This window comes from Pyrgilauda ruficollis, unplaced genomic scaffold, assembly GCF_017590135.1.
Source record: "Pyrgilauda ruficollis isolate IOZ18807 unplaced genomic scaffold, ASM1759013v1 scaffold40, whole genome shotgun sequence".
Classification (NCBI taxonomy): domain Eukaryota; kingdom Metazoa; phylum Chordata; class Aves; order Passeriformes; family Passeridae; genus Pyrgilauda; species Pyrgilauda ruficollis.
The window spans coordinates 5,070,709-5,089,674 of NW_024525490.1; the positions used below are offsets into that span (position 1 = coordinate 5,070,709).

The 18,966-nt window shown below is 34.7% G+C and overlaps 1 protein-coding gene across 1 annotated transcript in view; it reads right to left on the reverse strand.

The window, feature by feature from the left end:
• Nucleotides 1–18,966, reverse strand: part of COL21A1 (collagen type XXI alpha 1 chain) — a 90,757-nt gene that overhangs the window by 42,388 nt on the left and 29,403 nt on the right. The window contains exons 4-12 of the mRNA XM_041477444.1: nt 17,106–17,274; nt 16,756–16,972; nt 15,240–15,413; nt 14,238–14,315; nt 11,909–11,917; nt 10,372–10,455; nt 8,185–8,247; nt 1,767–1,820; nt 754–807 (exon numbers count right to left, since the gene is read on the reverse strand). Coding sequence (XP_041333378.1) covers nt 754–807; nt 1,767–1,820; nt 8,185–8,247; nt 10,372–10,455; nt 11,909–11,917; nt 14,238–14,315; nt 15,240–15,413; nt 16,756–16,972; nt 17,106–17,274 — 902 coding nt within the window. The remainder of the gene's footprint in view (nt 1–753; nt 808–1,766; nt 1,821–8,184; nt 8,248–10,371; nt 10,456–11,908; nt 11,918–14,237; nt 14,316–15,239; nt 15,414–16,755; nt 16,973–17,105; nt 17,275–18,966) is intronic.

The window sequence follows — 18,966 nt, forward strand, 5'->3', positions numbered from 1 at the left end:
ATTTGAGAATTCTGCTGAACAGCAATGAATTTAAGGACCTAGTTATTGGGAACTTTAGAAAGAAATTCTAAGATCTGTTGGGAAAATAAGTGCTTCTTTTACAGAAAGGGCTTTAATGAATTAAAACCAAAATAATTGTCATTACAATGAGCTTAGAACTTTTCTAAACATAGGGCAGAAATGTGAGAGAAGGCCACAGCCAATGGGCAGTTTATTCACTGTGTATACAGAAAATCCCGAGTCAAGTTTATCCTGATTACCAGGAGTTACATATAAGTTTCCACATCTGTCTATATCTCTAAGCTACTGGCTACACCTCAGCTAGAATTTTCCACAAAAAGTTTTGGGTTCAGTTAGCCAGTGTTTTCTGATAAAAAGTGCCATCCAGGAATTCCTACCTAAATCATCTGGATACTCACTTAAAAAGAAAAAAGGTGAAAAGAGTTAAAAAGAAACCATTCTGACAGATGTCTGTATTGTGCTTCCAGGTACCCATACTTAGATACTCTTTCTAAGTTTATGTTATTCAGCGAAATAAAGTTGTTACTGGCAGTGCCAAAGCCTATATAAACTTTAATAAATAAGAGGGCCAGATTCAGAATTTAAATTTAGGATTCTTAGTTCTTCCTTTTAGTAAACAATTCTCACAGAACACTCATGTGAAAATACTGGTACTATTACCTGTACAACCAAAAATTACAAATAGTGAGAGTAAAGGCTTTTTATCTACCATTCTGGTTTCATTTCTTTTACCTTTGCCCCATCTTTTCCTGGTTCTCCCTTGATACCTGGCAAGCCACGAGGTCCCTAGATTGAGAAAAAAATGTACACCAGCTCAAATACTGATAATACTAATACAGTCTGATACAGAATTAGACACAAAAATGTGACACAACTTGGGCCAGAGACCAATGTGTCAGCTGCCTGATTCCAACATTTCAGTGACTGGACACAAAAGCAGAACTAAGCATAATGTGTACCCAGCAGGGATGAACATGGCACACTATTACAATCCATGACTGAGGAACATTCAAACATTTTTTTCTTCTAACCAAGGACACTCCAGGGAGAAAAAAAAAAAGAACGTCACACAGCTGTATTAGCCTGTTCAAGACCACAACCTGTCAATGGGTGGGCCCAGAGATGTCCCCTTCAATAGCCCATCAGACAGCCTCCACATATGCCATTTTACAGGCTTGCTCTTGGCCCCAACAGGCTCTCAGATACTTAATTCCACAAATGAGTAAATCCTTGACTATCATTCAGACTGGATCATGCCAAAGGTAAAACACAGCACAGGTTTCCAACAACTGTCTCAGTAAGAACTACTAAATTAATACAACAAAGAAAAATAATTCTCCTCTGTCAATCTGGTCTTTATGTGAAAACTTGCTTTGGGCTTGTGAATTGTGCTCAATCCATCACCATGACAAGACTTGAGATCACTGCTAGTGATTCACAGAAAAATTGAAGCAACTACTGTTTGGCTTCTGGATGGGGATAAAAATGTCTAAGCTGCAGCTGAGCCCATCTTCTAGAGACCTTACCTAGCCCTGCTTCAATTTGCTGTCTGTCAGCCTGCCTACAAACTCCAAAACCACGTGAATTTAAAAGCAATTCACCCAAGGATGGCCCCTGATTCATGATACCCCTTGAGTCCTCTTCATTCCCCACAGCTCAGCTCTCAATGACAGACAAGATATTGAGTGAGACTTGGCAGGATTTATCTCAGGTATTCAAATTCTAGGAATGAAATAGAAACTTACTTGAACCCCTGGAGTTCCTGGGATACCTGGAGTTCCTGCTGATCCCTGGTATCCCTTAGGAAAAGAACCAAGACTTGTGACTTTTCAAAAGCAACATACACAAATTTCCAAACACCTATTTAAAAAGAAAAACACAATCCTCTTGCTTACTTAATAATTTTGCTTGCTTAAAGAATTTTTGTCACAACCCTATAATTTTGGGTCACAGATTTTAGCAACTGCTATGACAATCATATATTTGAGATTTAGATTTCAGCTTTCAAAAGCTTTCATATCTGCAGCTGAAGTTCTCAGCCTCCAGACTTTAGCTAAATCCAGTCATTCTAGAATTGTTACAAAAAAACATAACAAACATATTGTTTTATTTTCCACTGGAAAAAAAAATAAATTAATCCACATATGTAGACACATTTTTTTCTCTCTCTCTCTCTTAAGAAAAATAGCTGAAACTTGCCAAGACTTTTAAAGGCTTCTATGCAGTTACAGAAATAAGCTTTAACAAACAAGGTATGTTCTAATACATTATGCAGCTAGTTTTATAATATCTCTACATAATGAAATTCCATTCTTGATACTAAGCACTTAGCTATGAACTTGAAGGTATATAACAGTCTATATAAATAAAAAAAATATTTTGAATGACTGAGACTACAAAAAGAAATACTAAATAATTCATGAGTTAAAAAGAGAATTTCAGGAATGCTTTGCTAGAAATCAACATTGGCAGAACAAGAAAACCTCTACAGAAACCAAAATATGTGTCTATATTTTGGTGGATTTGATTCAATTAGTATGGCAAAGATAGCAAGTTTTCATGCAAAATTAACAAGGGCTTTAAAAAATTCTTTAAGAGAGGCAAGTTACTGAAGAATAAGAATTTTGCATTGGTCATTTAAAAACATGTCCTTGCGGTGGACAAAATGAGCTACCAAGAGGATTTTTTCAAGAAAACATATAAAGCAAGAACAGAAATTGTTCTATAATATTCTGAGGCTATTTGGTTCAGACATTTCAGCAGGCAGACAAAACTAAGTTTGATAAATCCCATTAAATGGGTTATCCAATTTCAAATACCCAGAATCTGATCTTGATTTGAACTGAGAGAAGTAATAATCCTATTTCCAAATGTGTGTCAAGCTTAAAATCCTGGCAAAAAAATTTCATGGGGTGATTTCCACGCTGGTAAAAAGGAGCTAATAGAATGTTTTCAGTACAAGGGAGGCAACGTGTTTGTCTGATTTCTTCTTTAAATCAGTCAGAGCTTCCTAGGAATAATAAATAGAGCTAGAATTATTTGCTGGGTTAGAGTCCTTGCTGTGCCCTCTTCCCAAAAGACATTTGAGCAGTTGCCCGATGAGCCAGCTGGAAATGTTTAATATAGAAGTAAACAGAATTCTAGGTCTCTGTCATACATGGATCCTGTATCAAGCATTTTACTTTTAATGCTCAAGGCAGTTCTAGCAAAATCAGTTTTAACTGTAAATGGTATAGTATCTCCAGAGTGCTTAAAGGCCTCCTGGGTAGCTGAAACAATTCACCAAATAAAAAAATGACTCTAAAAGTTTATCCATTTTTTTCTTCTCAAAAAAAAAACCTGCTATGACTTTCTGTAGGACATAATTCTATACAAATAAAACTTTATTTCATAATTTAGATCTCTGCAATGCAATTTCCCTTCTCCCTCTAACTCAGCAGGGGAAGAAGTAGAAGAGGACAATTTCCTGGCTGAACTGAATTTCAAAATCACAAGATGAATGGAGGACAGCAGAAGAGTTTTTAGCTTACAAAATTGTATATTTAACTCAGGGCTAAATATTGTAATGTGATTTCAATACAAATCAAACACATTGTCAACGTGTTCTTTTAATGGAAAGCTGGAAGAGAGAAGATTCAAAAGGAAATTCACAGAAAGTCACAAAAGTTAGAATCACTATATCTTCAATGCATTTGCACACCTAAAGGACAAAAGTTCAGACAGCATTCCTAGCATATCTTGTCTGATAAGGATAAAATAAAAATAAAAATGAAAACAGAGGATGTATGGATAAGTCAATGAGAACTGCACTGCACATTCCCATAATGAAAAGCTTTTGGAGTCAATGGACAACAACAATAAAGGCATGAACACAGGACTGCTTGGGAAAGACAAAGGGAGAAGTAAGCCAGCTCAGTTTGGCTAGGAAGGAACCAGGGATCAACAGTAATGGTCTAAAGATATTCAAGGACTGTAAACACTAAGTAAAATGAACTATTTAGGGTGATGTAACTAAGCATAATGGAATTCAATTGCAAAAGGAACATTTAACTTGGCGTTTAGAAAACACTTTGAAAGGTCTGCAGACCTCTTGTGGTAGTTTCTTTAAGAAATCTTTAAAGCACAACCACCTAAAGCATTACAAGACTTTGAAGGTCTTCAAACTCTTTTCATAAAATACATTACATTTTAACAAAAATTGCTGTAACTATGTAGACATGTATCCATGTTTATTATTTCTGCATTTCATTACACTTTCCTCCATTAGCTACTCCATCATCTGCCAAGGCCCTCATAATTCAGAGCCCCTAGCAGAATGTTTTACCTAAACACAATGTTCTCAAATAGCACAGAGGAAAAAAGATCCATCAAGATCATTAACTAAAAGGCTGTAAATCCAGCTTTAAAAGTTCCCAAGCTTCAGGCTATTGGGAGATAGGATGATATACCAAAGGAATCTGACTTCCTGCTCACTGTTTAGATGCTCGTCCTTATCATATCCTCTGCCTTTGGCAGCTGCTGCAGGTAGTGATGTGGTCTTTTGTCTGAACTCTGCAGCTGTCTCTGCAGCACAAGTCAGCATCAGGCATTGCTCTGAATCCAGACTTACAGGTCTCAGGAAAGGCACTACATGACTGTATCAGAACAGAGCAGAAAGATCTCTTCTAACAATAAAAAGGCCACAGTATTACTGAGGAATATGTATTTTTCCTGGAATTGAGAGCAGCATTTCACAGCTGAATTACCAACTCTGAAGTTTTCTGGGAAAAGTAGATGCAGAGTTTAGAACAACTTAAATCCCAGGCAAGACATCCAGTAGCACAGGGAATTCTATGTGTATGTGAAACTATTACCCATTTTTATTCCAAAAGTATTGTTGAAATAGCTTATCATTGCTCTTACAGTAAGTACATCATAAAAGATTTGGCCTTCAGTTGGTCACCAAATATTAAACTCTAGGTAATACAGATGTAATAATGTTCTGTAATCTTTTAAAACATATATTGGAATGATCGGAAATTACTTATTATATTACTTATGAACTCCATATCTGCTTGTATCAGTAAAGTCACTCGCCAGATTTTTTTTGTAAACTGCTTATTTTTTCTCATCTCTTATTTTATTTTCTTGTACATACTGTAAAGACAGGCAAATTGTTCCAAACTTTCATGAATGAAACTGGATGGAATACTCAAAAATTGTCCAAAAAATTGTCCAGCTGCATGGTTCAAAACTGACAAATGGGTAGAATTTTAAATTTCTGTCAACAGACTGATAACCTATCACCTCTATTAAGCACAAGTGATTATTGCATAGATTCTGGTAATTTATTTTCCACTTAAATTGAGTTTTTCCCCAGTACATACATCCTTTGGACTAAAAAATGGCTTTGTGACCACACAGTTAGGCTCCTGAGTGCTTCCAGGGCCAGCAATCACTCCAACTGCTTCTTTCTGATTAATAATGTTCACGAAAATTAGTTCCATTTGAGATTCAAATATTGTTTTTATCCTTGCATTTATTTATCAGTGTTTTATTCTTGACTAGACAGTTTAATAATTTCAGTTTCTAAATTACATTTTTTATTGAAAAAATGTATTTTCATTACTTATACTTCTCACTTTCAGGCTTTTTTACAGTTCCTTTAATTGATCTTTTCTGTATGTATCAGAATATAAACAGAGGTGACAATTAAAGGAGAAAAAACAAAGATACTCTAAACAAAACTAATAAAAATAACATTTAAGAAATGTCTGAAAAAAAGTCATGTTTACGTTCACTTCCCCAAATATTAAACAATTTTACTGGATAATACCAGGTAAATAATTGTGTTCTGGTAAGATTTAAGATATTAGGTGTTTTTAATTTTTCTGGACTAAAACTAAGTATTACAACAATATAGCCAGCCCACAAACAACAAATTAAATTTTATTAGCTGTTTTACTCTAAAATCAGTTTCATATAGTAATATAAATGCATGCCTAAAACCCCTTCTCAAAGGAATAAATATTTTGTTGACCAGTTATACTGTTCCAAGAAAATTAATAACAGATAGGCAAACTGGAAAGACTTTAGAGAAGAACATAAAAATGTGTTTGGGAACAGAAAAGAATGACTTTGCAGGAAAAGCTTTTCATACAAAAGCCATTTGATTAAACAAGACTGACTACACCAATCACTACCTGTAAGCCTATGGTGCTGTCTGAATTAAAAGCTTGTTTCTCAGAGCTCCCTGAGACATAAAACTAAAAAGGTTCAGATGAGCAAAGTTTCCCCAAACAAGAAAAATCACTGACAGCACAGAAAACATGCTAGTCATATTAGCATATACAAAAGTAAAATAGTAAGAAAAAGACAGAGAGAGGAATCTGTCTTCCTGCACAGTGGTTCTAAAGGGTCTCTCACCATTCACAGCTAGAAGATTGCCTGGAATACACACAAGAATCTTCTGTAAGGAAAGATAATGTACTGGCCAAAGCTGCAGATGATCTAATTAGTTTGCAATTATGTCCTTACAAAGAACAAGCACAAAAACTACAACTGATATTTCAGAAACGTGTTTCAGTTAATAAAGCTACAGGATTTAGCTGCAAACACTTAAATAATGTAAGTTCTTCAGCAAAGTGATACAATTTCTCCTGTATTGGAGCTTTTTGATTCTCATTCTGAGATACTCGGGTAATTTTTTTTATGTTCGGAGAATGCCCATCTATGCACATTAAGACTTATTTGCAGGAAAAAATAAGCTGTAACTGCCAGATTATAAAGTTACAGTAGGTCTACAGTATCAATGTATTTCTCCTTCATTATTCGTGCTGTTACAAATTCTAGTGCTTATTGGAGGATAAACAGTCTTGAAGTGGAAATCTTTTTATTAAAGTATGAAAGAGTCATAACCAATTGTTTCTAAAACAATACAGTTGTAGCTGACTGGATGCTTCAGAAATGAAGTCTTAATCTATTTGTTAAAAGAGAGAAGAGAAACTGACATTTCCCTACCAATATCCAGTCCATTCTGCTTTCATTAAAGCTTACATTGTATCCCTTTACTTTTCAAAATATCCAACTTAGCTGGATTAAAGGCAGCTCTGCTAATCTTATCAATACTGCAAATCCATTTCCAGAAATCAGCATGGTCAGATGTGATGACACCTTCCCCCATGCAACTACATGTTCCATGTATATTTGCCTATTATAAGAGATCAGAACTGCTTTTCATAAGCTTAAGCACCACCAAATATGAAAAGTTGCTCTGATTAAACAGACTTCCCCATCTTAGAATAATTTAAAACCTGTATTTTCAGGATTGTCTAAAATCAAAATGCAGTATTTTTAAGCACTGATAGTTTCAATTTAGATGGTGTTCTCTAACTCTGGTTCAAAAAAACCCCTGCATTTAATAGCTATCAAAAGATGTTTAAGAGCAAAAGTATAAAAACATTTTATATCACAGGTAAAATGAGGATATTTATTTATGGGACTGATGAAAAATTCATGTATGCACTGTTCATCTGGGCCATCAGGGTTAGCATGCTCAGGTTTCAATATAACAAGTCCCGTATTTTAAAAGAGGGACATTTTCAATTTTCAGAAACTATTACTTTTTTTGGTTTCAGCATCTATTTTCTTTCTGCTAAACTAACTCTACTTACAAATGGAATTACCACGGTTAAATGAACCCGTTTGGAACTAAAAAAGATCTATTTTTTAAAAATTTTACATGCATATCTACATATTTTAATAGACTACTTGAGGTAGCCTACAAAGAAATTTTATGGACCATGGAGCAAGCCCTAGAAAAAAAAAATTGATAGCATTTCAGGTGACCCAAAGTACTTTCTAGTGAACAAATTCTTAAGGAGTAAAGACTGAATGTAGTAAAATAACTGCTGCAAAGTAATGCAAAGACCAACAGAAGCACTCATAGCCTGTTCTCTGCTTTACAACAGTACACAATTCTAATACTTACAGTATTTTACCTTGAAAAAGAAATAATATGATTGACATATTCATAAAACAGTTACATGCAGTTAAATGACATTCACAGTTTCAGAGAATGGAGACAAAATTATCTAAATTATCAAAAATGTGGTATCAGTGTTCCATGTCTTTTCTCCTGTTAGTTTTACATTTACAATATATGACTAAGTTTTTAGTACTCACAGGCTTACCATCTGGACCAGGCAGACCAGGATAACCATGATTCCCAGGCTGCCCAGGGTCACCCTATGGAGAAGCAATGTGTGAACACACAAAATATATAAGCATTTTAAAATTATAAGCGTATTTTCAAATGAGCACAAAGAAACCTTAGCCCTAACACATTCCACAAAATAGTCTCTACAAGTCCAGAGACCTACTATTGAGGAGCAATTCCCAAAGTGAAAAAGAATGGTTTTGCGGGGGGAAAATTCTCCCCAACTTCTTGTGTAGTACTTGGATAAGTTAATCCACACTTGGTTACAGCACAAGTTTGACTCATCAACTTAAAAGCTTTCTAGTCTTTTAGCTCTTTAATGAAAGAAAATAGAAACACTTTTTATCAAATAGATGAAACAAACTTTAATAAAACTTCATTGACGAAGTAGTTATTTTCCGAAGAAATCTCTCACTTGCTTTAGCTGAGCCTAACTCTTAAGATAAAAGCACTAAAAAGGCAAGACCCAGGATTAAAACCTGCAAAATAATAAACTCCTCTCCACACATCAAATGCTGTCAAAAAATGTTTTTTAGATTTCTTCTTAAAAGTCCTTTGCAATTATTTTGATAATCACTGTTACAATCAGATTAAAGTAAAAGAAAAGTTGCTTGCCAAGACTTCATGTTTATGGTGAGAAAGCAGGAACTTAACATCCTACTCAATATATCCTCCTAGAGTACTGACGTTCTCTTTACTAACAGCTTTGATTTGAACTCAGCAAAATCCAGTAAGACTTGACCTCTAAACCATTTTTCTTCTCCAGGGGTGTTAAGCAGGTACTTATTTCTTCAGCCTGAACCATCAACAGACCTGTGGGTCACTTTCAACTGCAGAATTGTTATAAATAGGGAGGACATTAGAAGGGAAACAGGAAACTAGCTTTCAATGTGACTGTGAAAAAACATCATTTCACATATAAACCACGGAAATTTAATGCTGATGTGTAAGAGATTATAGCACAATGTCTTTTGAGAAAACCGTAACAGTTATCATTTGTTAAAATAGTAGTAAGTTACCCATAATTACTGTTGTCCAAATTAAGAAGTCCAGGTTTGGGATTTGAGAAAAAATAAATTTGCTTTCAAATATACCATTTAACTGTGAAATTTTGTGCTTTAAACTTGAGAAGCTTAAAATGTCAGTTACTTGTATTTTGAAATCACTTTGATTTAATTCAATGTATTGTACTCCATTAATACTACAGACACAAAAATTAATTTTAAATCCATATGGTTCTAGAGTCCAGTATTCAAAGGTTAATAAATATTATAAATATTATAATTTAAATAACCTATTCAACCATAAATTGGCTTCCGTTTCACTTTCTGCAGTCTTTCGTCTTAGGCACCATCTTGTCACCTGTATTACCCAATTATCCCCAAACAAATATTACAGTGCATTGTAGATGTAAAATTGCACATAAGGCAATAGGCATAGGTCATCCGAGTTCTGATATTTCATATTCCTTCATACTTTACAGGAAGTGGTTTACAATTCTTTTAAAATTATAAATACTTAATTCTCTCTCCCTCTTTTTTCCTTTAAAGAAAATAAAAAAGGTAAAAGACCACAGAAATTCTATTACATGAAACAATAATGATGATCTCTGTGTTGCAGATTTCAATTCCCTGACCAGAAACCTTTTCCACTGTATCAAGAAGCCCTTTGATTTGAGGTAGCTACAGCATAATGTAACCTCTTTTATGATGACAGCAGAGAAGGTTTTTATTCATTTGCTTAATGAAAGACAAGTGATTCGGCGTTTTCTTGTTTGCACTTATAAATACTTCTGTAAACACTGTTTATTGAGAAAGATAATAAAGATAATACTGGGGATTTGAGTTTGCCACGTAAGAGTTCTGCAGCTCAAGGGTAGTTCTCATTTTAGTTCTTCATCAACACAGAAAGGAGGACAACGGCACAGCTAATGTGACCTCCTTTCCTCCCAATAATCATCTAGTTCATTCTTTTACAAAGAAGAAAGAAACCCCTCTCTCCATTCAAAGATTTTAGAAAACCATTAGGTTTTGAAAACCATTAGGTTAGAAAACCATTTCATCCTCAAACAATTAACAGTGCAACATTGTTTGCTGAAGAGTAGCAGAGAAACACAGGTCATGTACGCTCAACAAGACAGAACAGAGACTTACTTTGGGGCCTGGAGGTCCTTGCTTTCCTGGTGGGCATATGCAGGGGGCGGGTGTTGAGCCTACATCACTGGGACCATTCATGCACTACCAAGAGTGAAAACAGCCATCAGCACATGCCAAAGGCAGCCAACAAACATTGGAACACTATGTGAAGCTGACCTTCCTTAGGCTGCCTTTCACTTAGGCCTTGGCATTCACTCCCTTGCTCAGCTGGAACTTCTACTTATCTGAATATTGACCTCCAACTACTTTTCATGCATGAAATCATTTTATCCAGAATCAAAATTTAAAAAGTAAGTACTGATATTGGGCTGATACCTGCAACTTTGTTTTTGCACAAATATTTTGTCAAACAGATTGAAAATTTTAAATCTTGCAACATGAAAGATGCTTCTCCTAGCTGATCTATATTCATAATTTAAAGTGTGACCAATTCTCAAATATAACAATTTAATTTAAAAATGTGTAAAATGATGTAATACATAATATGCATAGCATAATGATCCCAACCATTGGCATGCTATCCTGTGCAGTGAGCCTAAAAATATAAACCCCAAGTCTCCTACGTTCTAGACGTGTTCTTACTGTGAAGCTACTTGAGGGGAGGCAGGACACAGCTGCTACCACTGACTCCTAGAGGTCACTAGTCCTGGTCCCAAGAGTGCCCATCCTGCAAAGACCATTAGGTGACCTCCTCCAAACCATGCTCCCTGCAGCGCTAAACACTAAACCTTGGCAGATCACATAACCCTCTAGAATTTATTTCTTTTTTTGTGATATTTACTTCTCACCATTAAGCCCCACATGAAACGTCAGTGCTTTACGCAGGCAGGCAAAGGGAAAGCTATTAAATCAAACCTATTATAGGTACATCTGTACTAAATCTGTATGTTGAAGTTAGATTCAGGAAGTTCCTTTTCACCCATCAACCCTAACTCAGCAAGTTCTTAGACCTATGGAAAGGCAAAAACTTAAGAATCCAAGCTAAAACAAATTTTTTTTTTATTTTTTATCTAAAACTTTCCATAGCATTTTACCCATATTTTCTAGAACAATGACACCTTTTAAGATGTTTCTTGACTGGAATTCTTTCTCGGGGTCAAATGATTGACCAAAACACAAACCCATGTTTCCTTTGCAATGGTACAAGGTTGGGAGTTACAGGTAAGGTTAGGGAAGTTGTCATATTAAGTGTTCAGATAAGCTCCTGTTCAGGGAATTCCCATAAGCACAATGCAGGTAACAGCTGCATTATTCCCGGTGCATATTCCCCACCCCCCTGCAAACAGCAGCAATTGAATTGAACTGGGGAAAAACACCAGACCAGTTATTCTAACAAACATGTGCTTTTTCAGAAAAACTATTTTTAATTTGTCTACTGACTAGAGTTCAAGCACAGGGAGTCCAGCACTCTTAAGCTTAGCATATCTCTGTCCCCCTTTGAAAACGAAGGGTATATTACCTAGAATATTAAGAAGCTTATAAAAACTCAAATACTACCTTAAAATGAGTTTGAGTAGTTTAGGATTGAGCCTACCTCTCCATTCTGAAACAAGAAGAAACACAGTTTAAGAGTACAGCAATATTTCTGAAAAGAAAATCCATTCATTTGGAAACACTATCAAAACCAATCCTAACTCCTGAGCTAGACTAACTAACTGTCAAGAAATTATAATTCAAATTTTTAGACTTTCTGAGACTTATATGCTGCTGCTATCAACACATATGAAATTAATTTAGTTAACTGCTTTTAAAGGTCTGCCAATGGGAGTTTTCAGTAGCAATTTTTAAAAGATAATGACAGAATTAATACTAAACCATGTCAGTATTTACACACTAAATGTTTAGATTTGGTTCAAACCTTTTACCAAAAGTAACTTCTCATCAAAAATATGCTCGGTTTGTTCATTCACATAAGAGAATGTACCAAAATATTTCTTAAATCTCTGTTCTCTGCCTGAATCCAGCATCTGGGAAAACACAGAGCAGCACAAAGGCAAGGCTGGCTTTTTCTTGCTTTCCTGTGACTGCATTAGACTCTGCTACCAATTGGTTTTTGTTCCAGTATCTGCAACACCACAGAACAATCCAACCCCAAATACTTCAGCAGAGCAAGCATGAAATTTTCTGTCTTAATAGTTTAATAGGCACCATGGGCCACACTGTCCACAGGAGTATTCCAATGCATACAGTCACTGCAGATTTCATACACGTTCTGTGGACACAGAGAGCTTCCTCTGTATTCAATTTTCAGCTTGAGCAAACCCTAGAGAAAGTTTTCATTTTCATTTTCCATAGACCATAGCTTAAAATTACTATGCAGCTAGGTATTTCTGGGAAAGGGAATTAATTTGGTCTGTAATTGGTACATAAAGCCTCTGCTTATTTCAGGAACTCTGACACAACCACACTCTGACAGAATACAACCAAAAACCACATATTCCTCCTTGAAGATCATCCAACATTTTTATTTTCTGAAGGACTCCAGAATTTCATGGGCAATGTCCAAATTTATTTTACAAAAAACAGACAGTGAAACTAACATGGCAAAAAACAATCTTTTGGCTTCAACTCCTTGATAAATTGCAGAGAACATAAGCTGTGAAAGACTTTTTAGTGTTTGCTTTCTTTATGAAAATATTTTTGATTTGATTAGTTTTCATATCCTACTTTTAATTTTTAAAGAGCAAAAAGATATGTGGTGCAGTTAAACAATAGTTAAATAAATACTTTATTTTCTTCAAGATTCAAAGCTAATTTTACAGAAGTATTTCTGCACCTGTTAGTTCTTGACACACAGAGTTCAGAACAGCTAATAATCCATTCACCTACTTGCTGCTTGATTGAAAGCTGAAAAAGCCCTGAAAAGGATGCAATAAGACACACTGGTCCCAAAAAAAAAAAAAGAAGAAAAACAGACTAGCTGGCAATATGTGCCAGTCTGACAAAAAAGAAAATCTGGATGCTGGAGATTCAATGGTTCTATTGTCAAACCAGCCAAATGATACTAAATCTAATCACAACACAAGGAATGTGGGTCTACATAGTAAGACACTGGCAGCTGATAATCTTTAGCTCAGTTTGTTTTAGCCACCAAGCAAAATTATTTTGAATTTTTATGTTTAAATCCATCTCTTGTTTATGCTTTGAGATGGGAGCTGAATGCTTAAATCTGGCTCTTCAGTCATTACTAGTTTCCAAATCTGTTTGTGTATATGTCTTACATTGCAGTGCATAATTAACTGTAAGAGGACCAAGAGAGGGCCAAAGGGTGCTCATAAACTTGCTAATTGTGTACATGAATAATAAAGTCTTGATTTTATTTCTGTCTTGTACTTGACATACTTCTTGAAATCATGGCAATATTTCAGATAATGGGATATTTATCTTAGATCTCAGCATAGATATTTCTAATGGGAGAAGGTGATTTAGAATTACAGGTTTGCTGATTATATACCAACATTTCACAGATTAAATGACCTGACAAGAAGAAAGGAGTATGTCAGAAAAGTTCAAAAGTCACATTTAAAGAATTTTACAGTGAAAAAGCCTAGAAGTTTCATTATTCCGTAATGCTTAAAATCTGAAATTTTAAGAGAGGTTTCTGAGATTCTTCTATACTCATATATATCAAAAATGCACCATTAAATACTTAAACTAAAAAAACTTTTAAAGAACTTTGTGAGAAAATAAGGCTGAAACAGAGAAGGTCCATGTCACTTGATATTGCATAGGTAACAAACATGTATTTGCACCAGCTGAATCAATGTAGTTTAATCTATTTTAAAAATTCATGAAGTAAGCATTAAACAGTGATTTGTAAAAAAATACCAAGCAGTCCTCAAAAGTTCATCTATCATACTCACAAATCCTGGGATCTCACAGACTGTTTCTCGATTATTTTGCTCTGGGTCACAGTAGATTCGCAGTTTTTGTATATCAAACTGTGATTCAAAACATAAAAGACTCTTCAGAGGTCTGTGCTTTCACTGTTAAAAATCAATTAACTATGCAGAAATATTTTAGGCTACTCACAATGATTAATATGCACAACCAATTAAACATACTGTAGCAGAATTATTTAAATAAAATAATCAATCCAAGAATTTTTTTTAAAATAAAAGAAATCATCATCCATTCCCTGGGAATTAATCTAAACACATGCAGCATGAACTACACTGGCTGCCAATATCATTGAGGAAACAAGTTAATAACACAGGCAAGCCCAACCTCTTTTCTTTTACCTTAACAGACCTGGGAAGATGCTTCTACACAGACCTGCTCATATTAGATATATAATTAGCAAATTCTGGTGAAGCTTCTGAAGGCATCCCTAATGCTTAGTGTTTAGTATACAGTATAAATATTTTAAAAGCATAGAATAAAAACACTGGCATCAGGTAAACAAAAGTTTTTGCCATTCTGCTTTGTTGCTACATTCCAAAACACAATGAAACCACTGTCAGTTTTTCTAGCATAAACTATTATGACTGCAAAGCAAGGAGAAAGAAACCTGACCAAAATTTTCCTCTTTTACCAGCATCACCCATACATACACTGATGGAAGGACATACGCAAATGTCAAGCAGAGGAAATTCCTTACTTTGAGACACTGTTTCCCAAATTCAGGCAACCATGTTGCATCAAATTTATCCTTGGAATCAGTGAGACCAGTTAAGCATCCATGTCACAGGATAAATCACCTGCACTAAGTCCTGCTGACCATTCTTATTCTCTCTTAAGTATTAAATTTGTATACTAAATTTCAGACTAAGTTAGAAGAATAAGTTCAAGAAAACAGAAGCCACCAGTGCAACATTAACCTACAACAGAATTACTGAATTACTGTAGTTTTAGCATATGCTTACCTGTACTGTTTCCTCCTTTCCAGAATACTTTCCTATTTGGGTTAGGCCACTGATGTAAATACCTAAAACAGGATGTAATGGCTTTGTTTCAATTTCTTGGCCATCTATATACAAAGTTACAAAGCCTTCTGTTACCAAGAGACGAATTTGATGCCAGCCTTCATCAAACAATGTCTAAGAAAAATGAAGAAAACAGCATTGTTTAAAACAAAATGCCTTCAATTTAAATAATGATAAAACTGCACTTCAACAATCAAACTGCTGTTAATGGTTGAGAGGATCAAGGCTGCAGGTTTTACATACAAATAATTCTAAACTATACAGGTAAATAAAGTATTCCCAAATAATATTGTAATTGAAAACATGACAATTGGTAATAATTAATCTCTATTTCAGAATTATTTTATAACTCATATAGATTTTATTTCTTTTAGTCCATGACCATGAACTAGCTCAAACCTGTATTTGTTAAAAATATGCAGCCAGAAGCCTATTTATCAGCACTGGTATAATGTCTCAAACACTTCAAATCATCAATCATGGTGGAAAAAAAAATGGTACTTGTAATAAATTGACAGGTGATAAATTATCATAAAGGTTCATTAAAGAAAAATGTTCATTATGAGTGTATTGACATTTATACTGTGTTTAGAGACACACAGGTCTAAAAAAGACATGAAATTATTGTTCTCCATAATAACAAGGCAGGCATGGAGAAACAAAAGCAAACAAAAAAACAAAACACAGAAGTTGTGTTATCATGGTGAAGTTCATTGATACCTGGGACTGCATGATTAAGATTGATTTGTTTGTGCAGCTCCAAGAAATAGATAAATACAAATAGAGTATTGACTTAAAACTGAATTTTCTAACAGTTTCCAGTAAATCAAGTTTAAGTCAGCTTCATAAAATAATAAAAAATTATTTTGCCTACTAATAATTATTAAAAGGTAGAGGAAGTTTGGGAAGAAAAAGCAAAAATTCTCCATCCAGTAACAGAAGAATAAAATGCCTCTACCTAGAAAAAGCTTAGTAGTTAAGACCTATTCCTTGGATAGGAGTCCTTCCTTCACTGAGGATTTATATTTAAAATTCCTTCAGCCTGATTTGGAGTAGAGATTTGAATGCAGGCATCCACTTCCCAGAAAAGTTGAACCCACTTGGCCATGAAGTGCTCCAGCAGCAAATCTTTCCCAGTCTCTGTCTGCTGAAATAGCCCTCTCTGTTCACTTAAATAATACTCCCTGTGGCAGGAAGGGCAATCTCTGAGCTGCACATATTCCTGCTACAAATGCCAGAATAGGGTCATTCAATCTCCATTCCTCTGTCTCATCTGCAGCTAAGACAATCTTTCTTAAAAGAGTGGAATACTCCACTGGAAGTTACTGAAGAAAGACTGAAAGAAAACCTTCAGATTGTACTAGAAAACAATAAAACTGGTTTGCTCAAAGAGAGTAGTAGTGGAATAATGTGTACTTAAAGAAGTATTCCAGCATGATAGTGACATACTCCTTACCTTTACATGAGGTGCAGCAAATGTAATAACCTGTGTGCCATTTATTAAACTTGTTGTAGTGAATGATAACGTTTTCTCTTCTCCATTAACAGTGACAGCTATCTGTGGTCTCTTATCTAGACTCAGGATTCTCCACAAATCCCATGTCTTTTTTACTTTAAATCTTTGCGTGGAAACAAACACATAGGATGGAGGGAGACCTTCTGGAAACACATTCCTAAATAAGGGGGAAGGGTGGAAAAAACAAGACAGTACTTGAACATTCATATAAATCCTAAAATAAAACCTTCTCATTTAAAGGAACAAAAAAATCTTACTGAATATAGAAATGTATTTATAAAATCCAATACCTTGTTAATTCTGAGAGGTCAACACGTGAGGTTACTTCATAAGCTTTTGCATTAGTGGTTGATATTTGAATTCTCTTTTTAACTTTTTTCTTCACACCTAATCCTACAAGAATGTCAAATCCTTTTTCATCTCGAGCTGCCACTGGAATTCTCGTCGGACAAACAGATTCTGAAAAGTAATAAATGGAAGGACCATCCAAAATATGACTTAAGACTTCCAAGAAGAGTAGCCTCCCACCCAACTAATTTTTTTTATCTGCCTTTCAAGAAATAAAAAGAGAACTGAGTACTGTCAGTTAAGTACAACATTAGAAAAGTGGTTTGCAGGATCCTCAGGAACTTAAAGCAAGAATATTAAGATGTCATATTTTACTGCAATTACATTCACATACTATTTTGAATTGTCACTAATTGCATGTCACTAATTGTAGTTAAAGAGTATTACAGTATCTGGCTAATAAATATATTGAATTTCATTTCTAAAATTGCATGTTTCCAAAATTATATAAAATTACAGATATTCATTTCCAAAATGCACTAACAATTTGAATTCAGCATCCTTCCCAACTATAAAATCAGTTTGAAAATGGAAAAAGTAAAAATTATCTCTGACTTTTATTTTCATTTAATTTAACTCAAAATGGACTCTGAGCTGGTTTCTCTTTTACACTGAAATCGGCTTGAAGTTATTCTCAATGGAAAAATAGTGTGTGTGATATACTTTCTGTGACAATCTAAGTTTTCTTAAACAAAAAAAAAGAAAAAGGGATAGGATAGTGAAACTTAATTCTAAAACAAACATTAGGGTAACAAATCAATAAAAAAGAAAGTGGTTTTTTTTAATTAAAATTATGCTAAACTGCTTACAATAAATATCATTATTCACTTCCTACTGTTTCTCCAGAAAAGCAGCAGTTCATAGACAGGGAAGAGATTAGGAATACATTCCAATGAAGGGATGGAGAGTTCTTCTATCTCCATCTGGACCAGCCATGGGCTGGAGAACTCTCTCTGTGCCAGGGAATTATCAGCTTAAAGGTCTAGACTGGTTTCTTTTCCCAGTATGAGCAACACTGCACGACTTCCCTTTCTAACCAACCCAGGGCAGTCAGAAGCTCCCCCATTCTGGTGGGGGAGGCAGGATATATGTGCTCCAAGAAAATTCTGCTGATTTTCTGCACAACTTCTCTGTCATGGGAAAGAGCAATCATGGGGATTGTCACAGGGGTAGCATCAAGAGGCCACATAAACTTCCCTTAGTTTTCTTTTCCTCTCTACAGCAAAATGACACCTGACTTCCAAATTAAAAATAAATTATCCGTCTGTTCTACAAGAAAGAATTGCAAGAACTCTGCACACATTTTGGAAATTAAAATGTCTGCATCCTGAATGCTTTCAAAGAAAAAAAAAATACAGTCCAACAAAACATTCCCTCTCATTCTTCTCAAAACACAGATTTAAGTCAACATACTTATGCTATTAAGTAAGAGTAATAGTGCTTTTTTCAGGTTTCTTCAAGTGTGCATTGTTATCATGGAACTATTTTCTAAATTCCTTTATAGCAAAGCTGGATGATGGTCACATCACAATTAACAGAGATTACAGATAATCACATACACATACACTGACAAGTATAGGGTCTCCTGTCAGTTAGAATATTAAAATTTGGTTTAAAATCAACAACTAAAGGTAGAAATAGAAATACTTTATATAAGAGAGCGATTATGGTGGATCAGGGCCAAAATAACTGTTCCAAACCAATACCAACCAAACACATTAAGCATGTGTAAAATTACACATTAGGAAACTATTTTTTCTTTCCAGTGGCACATTTGTGAATTACAATTTCACATTTGTGAAT